This window comes from Lepidochelys kempii, chromosome 10 (assembly GCF_965140285.1).
Source record: "Lepidochelys kempii isolate rLepKem1 chromosome 10, rLepKem1.hap1, whole genome shotgun sequence".
Classification (NCBI taxonomy): domain Eukaryota; kingdom Metazoa; phylum Chordata; order Testudines; family Cheloniidae; genus Lepidochelys; species Lepidochelys kempii.
The window spans coordinates 4,186,523-4,196,840 of NC_136389.1; the positions used below are offsets into that span (position 1 = coordinate 4,186,523).

The 10,318-nt window shown below is 51.1% G+C and overlaps 1 protein-coding gene across 2 annotated transcripts in view; it reads right to left on the reverse strand.

The window, feature by feature from the left end:
- Positions 1-9,257, reverse strand: part of NHERF2 (NHERF family PDZ scaffold protein 2) — a 97,743-nt gene extending 88,486 nt beyond the window's left edge. Inside the window, exons 1-2 of one of the 2 annotated variants that reach the window (XM_073361717.2) lie at positions 8,564-9,257; positions 1,815-2,075 (exon numbers count right to left, since the gene is read on the reverse strand). In XM_073361717.2, the coding sequence (XP_073217818.1) occupies positions 1,815-2,075; positions 8,564-8,773 (471 nt within the window). In that variant the 5' untranslated portion in view covers positions 8,774-9,257. The remainder of the gene's footprint in view (positions 1-1,814; positions 2,076-8,563) is intronic. The other variant, XM_073361716.2, reaches the window with a different exon arrangement.
- Positions 9,258-10,318: the final 1,061 nt, after the last annotated feature.

A 10,318-nucleotide genomic window follows, 5' to 3' on the forward strand; every position in this document is an offset into this window, starting at 1 on the left:
GAATTTTTCCCCCCCAAGAACCCCCTGTAACATTTCACCACTGATCTAGTCTGACCTCCTGGATAACAGAGGCCAGAGGAACACAGTAAAAAAAAAAAAAAAAGGGTATATGCCAGGGTGGGCTAGAGAAGCTTATCCTGTGCTGTGACCTATCACACCACCTTAGACTGCCTGGCTACCCTGACAACTGACCCTCTACGTCTCACAGACCCGCTCCTCCTCAGTGACCAGCTCAGGATGTTAGGGATAATGCTGCTGACCTCCTTTGGAAAGCGCTTGGAGATCTATGGATGAAAAGTGCTAGATAAGAGCTAGAGATTATTGCTATCCAGGCCTTCAAATCATTTGAAAGTAAAACCACGTTGCCTCTGGTCTCCCAAGGAAAAGAAAGGTGAGTCCCATAACAGAGCGGAGGCAGCTCACAAAGCCTCTGCAAGAGAGTCTACAGGGCTCTGTATCAAAGGATGCAAGGCAGGTCACCATGTCTTTATACTAGGAGCAGGGAAAGTATGTTACCCTGGCAAAGGAGAAAGGAGAATCTGAGCTGCTGCTTCCCTCTCTCCTAGAGGGAACCACGGCACAAGGCTCTTGCGCCAACAAATAGAGACATTTTAATTTGTTTTTATTACTTTTCAAAAAAAAAAAACTTACGCCGACTTGAGGGCTGATCAGAAAGGCCCTGGAAAGCGAAACCTGCCGCTCAGCCACAGGACAAGCATTACACACCCGCTGCCCCAGTGAACCTCCAGGCTGGCCTAGAGAGACCACACCTAAAATCGGAGCATTCACACTCTGTGATCCATTCCAATCTTGGCCTTTCTGCTGCCAAGGGGAACAGGACAAAGCTGTTTGCAATTAGAAATCCTGGGGGAATTACAGCCCCTGGATGGGTCATAAAACAATCAGCTCAGTGACATGCAAACATCCCTGTGCAAGCCTATCAACATCCCCCATGAGCAAGGGCAGCCTGGACATGAATCCCTCCCGCCTCTCAGGGAGTGCAAGCCCGTACTGTCTCCATGAAAGACCGCAGCCCTGGAAACCACACATTTTCCACCTTGAATGCTTTCCCTCTTCACAGAGTTAATAAAAGAAACTTTGCTGAAGATCGAACGAGGCAAGAACTGTGCAGCTTGTAAAGAGGCTAATTTCCTCCCTGTTTAAACAGAAACAGGATCACAATAGCCCCCACGGTTCCCTCCCCTCCCCCCGCGTGGAAATACAAGGAGAGGGACAAACTCATTCAGAGGCCTCACGGCTTCATTACATGTCCAGGGTCCCTACATTTTCCGCTGTGGTCTGCAGGGCAGAGGAGGTAGCAGAGAAGTTGGGAAAAAGAGGGCAGAGCACAGCAGAAGGCCATGGTTCGTTGGGTAATCAACCCTCCAAACGCAGCTAACCCTACAGGGGAAATCTCGCTGCAAGCTCCCTTCCACCCTCCTCACACAGCTGCCTGTGCTCCTCCACGACTCCTGGGATCAGACTACCCAGCAGGAGGTAACGTAGCTTCAAGCAGCATTCCCCAGGTTTTAGCAGAGATCCTCCACTGTTCAGAGAAAGGAGACAGCACAAAGCCCGGCTACAGGAATGTGGCTGCCCTGGGCGCAAGGGGTATCCCAGGCAGCCACTTCCCCTGGCACACGGGCTGCTAAGCACAACTTGATGTGCATCTGGAGGTAGCTGGGTAGAGGCCAGAAGAACACAAGGCTGCAAGAAAACAGCGGGGGACTCGGAAGCCGTCTGCAGAAGCACCGGTTGGACCGGCGCCGTCCCGCTAGAGCCTCCCCCCGGGCTATTTATCGCTGTCCACTTACCTTCTTCCCGCTCTCCGAGGGGAAGCTGTGCGACGAGTGACTCCTGAGGCTCCCGCCGCTCAGCTCCAGCTGCGGTTTCCAAAAGTCTCCGTTGTCGCTGCCGGGGGATTTGGCTGGCGACGTGTTGGAGGTCACCGGGATCCCGGCGCGCACCATCTCCTCGGTGCCCGTCAGCCGCAGGCTGCTCAGGTACTCGTCCGTCTCCTTATCCACCACCAGCAGGCGGGTCTCAGACTCCACCGCTTTGATGCGCTGCACCACCTGGAAGGGAACAGAAAGGGCAAGAGAGATTTAGCCAGGCAACTGCAAACCAAATGACAAGATCCACAACCCCCAGGCCGCTCTCCCTGATGCAGCCACTCCGCAAGGATGGGGTCTCAGCAATCTTGTAACCAGGATCTTTCCTAGGAACAGATAAATAACACACACACACACCCCTACCCCTCTCTCTCTCTCATATTCCCCATGGTGCTGAAATATTTGATTCTCCCCACACACACACACACACACACACATATTTATGAAAGAAATGATCTGATTCCGTGCCTTCATCCTGGCTTTGTGCTACCAGACAGCAGAGCTGAGGAAAGCAAAGGCCAGCTGAAGGGGTTAAGAATGGGATCTAGGGTCCGTCACCCTCTTCGTCCCTGCTCAGAATCCAGCTCAGGTCAGTAGGGAATGAATTGCTGACAGGAGAAGGCTTGGGGGGAGGGGCGGAAAAGGGGGGTTGGCTGTGTTTTGGTCTTTAAACTGAGGGACATGATGAAAGGAGCTGGTGCTACCCAGCCAAGCTAGTGAGAGGAAGGACAGGCTAGGGGTGGGCATGGGCTGCTCGAGACCTAGTTTCTACTCCAGGCTCTACCACAGCCTCCGTGTGTGACCTTGGGTGAGTCTCTCTGTGCCTCAGCTCTGCCACCTGTAAAATGGGGATAACAGCTCTGCCCTCCTCAGGGCGAAGGATAAATACATTGATGCTTGTGAAGTGCTCAAGTACTATGGTGACGGGGCCAGATAAGTTCACAGATAGGAGCAGACAAGACTCCACCTGACAAAGCCATCCAAACAGCTATCAGATGGTTCCTTTGTGGGTGATCTCAGCGGACAGACTCTTACAGACTGAACATCACTCGCCCTTCTACGGGGTCTTCTGTTTAGGGCAGGAGGGTGAAGGATATTGCTGGGAAACTTGCCCTCCAGCTGGAGCGAAGCAGTCCAGGCTCCAGATGCTTATAACCCCCTGATCCTTTTCAACAATACAAACACCTAGCCAGTTATTCCCCATTTTGTGGTTGTGCATTTGATTTGTCCTTCCTAAGTAAAGCAATTTGCCCCTATCTTTATTGAGTTTCATCTTGTTGAATTCAGACCAGTTCTCCCCTTTGTCAAGGTCATTTTGAGTTCTAATCCCGTCCTCTCAAGTGCGTGCAATCCCTCACAGCTCGGTGTCATTGGCACATTTTATAAGCACTCTCTCCACTCCATTATCCAAGTCATTATGAAAATACTGACTAGTACCGGACCCAGGACCGACCCCTGCCGGACCCCACTAGTTATGCCCTCCCACATTTCCCTAGTTTGTTTATGAGAACAGTATGTGGGACCATGTCAAAAGCATTGCTAAAAATCAAGATATATCATGTATACTGCCTCCCTCCTATCCACCAGGCCAGTAACCCTGGTCTGGCATTTTGTTCTTGACAAACCCATGCTGGCTATTCCATATAATCCCGTTATCCTCCAGGGGCTTCCAAATTGATTTTTTTAATAATTTGTTCCAGTTTCTTTCCAGGTTTCGAAGTTAAGATGATTGGTTTATAATTCCCTGGGTCCTCCTTGTTCCCTTTTTTAAAGATAGGTGCTATGTTTGCCCTTCTCCACTCCTCTGGGACCTCATCCGTGTTCCATGATTTCTCAAAGATAATTGCTAATGGTTCTGAGATTGCTTCAGCTAGTTCTTTAAGTAACCAAGATGAATTTCATCCAGCCCTCTGCTGACTTGAATACATCTAACTTATCTACATTTTTTAACCTGTTCTTTCCCTATTTTGGCTTGCATTCCTTCCCCTTTGTGGTTAACATTACTTACCTTGCGTATCTGGTCACCATTAGCCTTTTTAGTGAAGACTGAACCAAAACAGGCCTTAAACACCTTAGCTTTCTTTATGTCATTAGTTATTAGCTCTCTTTCCCAACTAAGTAGAGATCCTCCACTTTTCTTTGTCTTTCTCTTGCTCTAATGTGTATAAAAAACTTCTTCTTATTGCCTTTTATGTCCCTTGATAGGCGTTCCTGATTTTGTCCCTACCTGCTTGTGCTATTCTTGTGTACTCCTCCTTAGCAAGTTGTCCATGTTTCCACTTTTTGTAGGATTCCTTTTTGAGTTCCAGAGCTCCCGACGGAGCCATACTGACCTCTTCCTATACTTCCTTCTCATTGGGATAGTTTGCAGTTGTGTCTTCAATAGACTCTCCCTGAGAAACTGACGGCTCTCCTGAACTCCTTCTTCCCCTGAGGTTTTCTTCCCACGGAACATTACCAACCAGTTCTCGGGAGCTTGTCAAAGTCTGCTGTTTTGAACTCCACTGTCCTTATTCTCAAAAAGAAAAGGAGGACTTGTAGCACCTTAGAGACTAACCAATTCATTTGTGCATAAGCTTTCGTGAGGTACAGCTCACTTCATCGGATGCATACTGTGGAAACTGCAGAAGACATTATATACACAATATATATATTGAGCTGTAGCTCACGAAAGCTTATGCACAAATAAATTGGTTAGTCTCTAAGGTGCCACAAGTCCTCCTTTTCTTTTTGCGAATACAGACTAACACGGCTGCTATTCTGAAACCTGTCCTTATTCTGCTGCTCTCGCTCCTTCCTTCCCTTAGAATCAGGACATGTATCATTTCATGATCATTTTCACCCAAATTGCCTTCTACCTACAGATTTGCTACCAATTAATGTTTAACCGAGCTATGGCCTGCAGCTTCAGTTGTCCTGACCAGGGTACAGGACATATTACAATCACCAAGGTTACAAGTGACAAACAGCCCCACTGCTCAATTACTTAGCAAACCCCAGGCCAGGTCACAGAACCCACATCCACAGATGGAAAACAGCCCGATGAGAAATGTATAGACTGCAGACACAGCTGCTTGTCCCTGCCAGTGAAACCACTGTGCACTAAGTAAGTCATGTCACTCTCTGCAGTGTCTCATATCTGGACGAGGCAAGTTTGCCTTTATTTAATAACCCCATCAGTCAGAGTAATAGAGATGGATAAAATGGTAACCTATTCACCCAACCCTTCCTAATTGCTACCCTAAAAAGCATAAATGGAAGTGAGTACAAGAACAACGTGCAAAAGGCTCTTTGCTACTGACTGTTTCAGATGTAGGCGTAAACCTGTTATTAGCTCCAAGGCTGACATCCCTAAGAGAACAGGAAAAGCCAAGCAGGATCAGACCAACCGTTCACCAAATCCAATATCCTGTCATCAACAGAAGCCAATGTCCGATACATATGGTGTAACACTCTCACAATGTACATAGCTTTTCAGCAATTTGTCATGGAGAAAGTTTTCTCCTGACCACCAGAATATTACCAGCATATTGTTTTGAAGCATGAGGATTGGCAGCCCAGCCCTTTGTAACGCCATCCCAGCTAATGTGACTGCAGATGCTAACTCGGTTCATACAAATGTTGAATCCTTCTTGGAACATACTAAGCTATCTGTGTTAGTAATACCCTGTAGCAGCGAGTTCCAGAGGTTCATTATGTCTTGCTTAGAAGAAAATATGGAGAGGATGAAATGTCTCTAGCTTCACTTGGCCTACGCAAGCAAAAAGCCCACACATTTCATACATGAAATTGATGCCTCAGCAATGTTGAATCAGCTTTCATCATCACATCAGATTTTAGTATACGAAGTCTTGACAATTTCCTGGAGCAAAACACAGCTCCGTATGTAATAAGAACACCCTCATCCACCCAGCAATTCGAACAGAGTAATAGATATACCCTGACTCCATTCCAAATATAACTGGAGGGGCAAGTGTTAACTTTTGCGGAGGGTTCTCAGGTCCACAGCACTGACTTAATTAACGACCAAACAATAAGAGCCACATCCCGGCTGGGTCTCAGTTACATAGCACTTTAATGGCGTTACCACACTTGTACCACGACTGGGGATGGCTCTGTATCTCTCAGCAAATCAGTCAGTCATTCCACATCTTTAGGACCCACTGTTGGCAACTAAAAACTGAGACCCACTACTTCCAAAGTGCTGATGGTTCCATGAAGCATGCAGACGACAGATCACCACGCGGCACGTAGAAATTATTACAGGAGGCGCCTGCCATATGCTCTAAGCTACTAAAATATTCAACCCTGCAGTGCCCTGAAAACTACTATGCAGATAGGCAAAACAGCTGCCCCAATGGGACTCGAAAGCACCGTGCTATTGAAACGCAAAGGGATCTCCAATTCAGGCTAGAAGCTGCTTGTTTCTGGCCATTATTTTTCCAAAGTACATTGTAGTGAGTGCAAGTATAAATTATGTGATGATAATAATAATTATGGTGAATATTTGCATAGTCTTTGCAACAGTAGATGCCAAGGCACTTTACACAGGTCAGTAAGCATTACTGACTGCACAGGGCAGAACGGAAGCACAGCAAGGAGAAGTGGCTTGCCCATGGTCAAAAAGGGAGTCAGTGGCAGAGTTAGAAAATAGAACCCAGGTCACCCGATTCCCAGTACCATGCTCAAAATCACAGAATCGTAGTTCGGGAAAGGACCTTGAGAGGTCTTCTAGTTCAGTCCCCTGCACCCAAGGCAGGACTCAGTATTATCTAGACCACCCCGACAGGGGCTTTTCTAACCTCCTCTTAAAAACCTCCAATGAAGGAGATTCCACAACATCCCTGGATAGTTTATTCCACTGCTCATCTACCCTGACAGGAAGTTTTTCCTAATGTCCAACCTAAACCACCCTTGCTGCAGTTTACGTCTATTGCGTCTTGTCCTATCCTCAGAAGCTACTTTCTGCTGGAATCTGTTCACCTACAACTCAACGGCTGACTATGTCACAGCAATGCCCTGCCCATGTCATAACACACTTTGCTCTTTCCAACCTTGCCTGGTCTTGGCAGGGACGTAACATGATTATTGCACAGTTAGATGTCGTCCATACAGACAAGATCAACCACGCTATAACACACTGCCGTTGCTGAAACTTACTTGCCTCAGCATGGTACGATAACGTTGCTGGGTAGAGAACTGTGTGAGAACATATTTTACTGCACTATCTACTGCTGGTCATTTGGCAAAGGGAAGCTTTTAAACAAACATTCAGAGAGACGATCACCCTCCTAGCTTCTCTGACCCCCTCCCCCCAACTTTAGCACATTCCTGCAGACATCTTCCAAGGAGCCGAGGGAGCAGGGTAAAATAAGGAGGTTTCAGGCATATGTAGCAGGCTCCGTGCTCCATTTGAAGGGTCAAGGAAAGTCTCAGCAGGGTTAGAGTTCTGGTCCCTGTCCCAACAGGGATCTTACCCCCAATAAACTGCTTATCTCTGTGTGAATTACTCTATCCACCCTGTGGTACAGGAACCATCACCCAAAGAGAGACCCTCTTTCCATCACGCTAGCTTCACTTGGAAACTTGCCTGGGAAATCCAGCAGAGAATGGGAAAACGACTCAGAGCCTTATCATAAATAAGTTTTAGTGCCCAAAACGGACACTGACAGATCTCCAGAAGAAAAACAACACATGGGTGGCCCAATTCAAAGCTGCTAGTGTACGGCTCTGCGTTTTACAGCTAAATAAAAAAGCCTTGTTGCTAGACTGGACACAGCACTAGGAAATATATTGTAGGGAACAACCCTGCACTGGCAGGGGGTGGGTTAGATGTGACTTGATAGAACTTTCCTGACTTTAACCTCTCTGAATAGAAATACATGAAGAGTGGGGGCAGCAGGGGGCATGTGAACCGTAGGAATTACAGGAAACAAGTTAATGACCCAACATCAGGGCACCTCATTCCACCAGCAGGCGACACAGACACAGCAGATGAAAAGCAGGTGCTAAGGATTATTAACCAAAACTTTCCATGTCACTCTGGCTTCCCCACTCCCAACCTCCAGCTGAAACCCACTGCAAACATCTGGACTGCTCAGCCCCAGATTAACTGTCACCTGGCAGTACCACTTATTCCAGCTCTGGAGTCAGGCAGTCAGAGGAATCCAATATGAGTTAGACCCTGCCCCAGCACCCACAGACAGACCATCTGTCCACGTGCAGCCCACTACCCCAGCACCCACCCATGGACAAACAGACCATCCCCAATTCCCACGGACAAACAGACCGTCCACAGGGAACCCCCCCTGCCCACGCACCCACCCACAGACGGACAGACCGTCCAAAGGAACCCCCTTTCCCCAGCACCCACCCACAGACAGAGCATCCACAGGGAACCCCCCTGCCCCGGCACTCACCCACAGATGGACAGACAGACTGCCCACGGGCACCCCCCTGCCCACGCACCCACCCACAGACAGACCGTCCACGGGAACCCCCCTTTCCCAGCACCCACCCACAGACAGAGCATCCACAGGGAACCCCCCTGCCCCGGCACTCACCCACAGACGGGCGGACAGACCGCCCACGGGCACCCCCCTGCCCACGCACCCACCCACAGACGGGCGGACCGACCCATGGCAGGAGCCCCCCCCGGCAGCCCTGCACACCTGGTGGTGCGTCTCCTTCTCCACGTTGACTCCGTTCACCTCCACCACCCGGTCCCCAGCCCGCAGCGCCGCCGCCTCGGCCGGGGAGCCGGGCTCCACTTTGCGGATGAACTGGCCGCTCTTGCCCTTCTCGCCGTGCAGGTGGAAGCCGTAGCCGCTCTCCCCCTTGATCATGTGGCAGAGCCGGGGCTTCAGCTGGTCCTTGGCCATGGCTGGGGCCCTTCCAGCCGCGCGCCGGGGCAGCTCCCCGGGGGCAAGGTCGGTGCCCGGGCGCCGCGCCCGCAGCGCGGCCGCTGGAGGCGCAGGGCCGAGGGCAGCGCGATCCCGGCGGGATCAACGAGTGGCCGCAGCGCCGGGGCGGTGCGGTGCGGTGCGGGGCGGCCGGCGCGCTCCCTGCCTGCGCCTCTCTCCGGCCGGGGCACCTGGCGAGTCCGGGCCCCTTACGCGCGGAGAAGCGCGGAGGCAGGAGCCCGGCGGCGAGGAGCGGAGGCGGCGGCCGGGCTGGGGCTGCCGCCGCCGAGCGGGGCCATGCTGCGTCCTCCGCCCGCCTCTGGGGTCCCCCTGCACCGGCCCCCCGTGCGCCCCGCCTCGGCTGCCCGACCGGAGCTGCTGCTGCCGCCGCCCGCGGCTCTGACTGCTCCGGACCCCGCCGCTGTTACTGGGGCTGCAGCGCCTCCTCCCCGCTGCCTACGGCTCCGAGTGACATTACAGCCGGGGGAAGAGCTCGGAGGCCAGATGCGATCATTGCACCTCCCCCTGATGCAACCCGGAACCTTCCAGAGCTGGCTGGGGTGGGAGTGAGTGGGGAGGGGGGTGGGAGTGTGTGTGTGTGGGGGGGGGGTCATGTAGGCTCCCCACCAAAAAAATAATCCAGCCACAACCCAGCATAGACCTCTGGGCGGGGGAAAGCTGTCCTGTCTGTCTCATGCTCTTTGTGGTCTCTGTAAATTGGTGTTAGTCCCCTCCGCCCCCCCCCCAAATCATAGTGTGGGACATCAGGGAGGGGGGCACCGGAACACCGCTGGTAGGGCCCTGCCTGGGTGATGTAAAATCAGGGCCGCCCGGCGGAGCGGGGGAGAAGTGGGGCAATTTGCCCCAGGGCCCCACAGAATACAATAAAAAGAAAAGGAGGACTTGTGGCACCTTAGAGACTCACCAATTTATTTGAGCATGAGCTTTCGTGAGCTACAGCTCACTTCATCGGATGCATACAATAGTATTGCTTTGCCCAGGCACCCTGAATCCTCTGGGTGGCACTGTGTAAAATAGGGGTGCAGGGAGGTCTAGCTGGGTCACGCTCTTTCCAAAACCTAGTGAGTTCTTTGCTGGTCACGCCAGGGGCCCAGCTACTCACTGAGGCTTGGTGAAAACCACTTTGTGAAGGGCGTGATCAAAACTAGTCTTTATTTCATTCCAGCCCTTTGCCAAGTGCCTGTCGCCAGGTGTCAAAGTGCCATCCAGAGCCAGTTAAACCTATCCAAGAGGGAAGCCAGCTGGTTTCAATGCGATTCCAGAGCTCAGAGATGAAATCAGACATAAGGGCAAGAATGGTCCAGTGAGCTGTCTGTACAAAGAATGGGAGGATAGGGGTAGCCAAGGCCAGAAAGCATGAGTCCCAGAACTGGTGGTGAATAAGTAACTAAAATAATGGACTTGTAGGGAGATTTCCCATAGGACTTTAGTGGGAGTTGTTGGATCAGGTCTTAAAAACAGCCAACAAGGAACTCCGCCTGGTCTTCCCCAGGAGAGACCTCC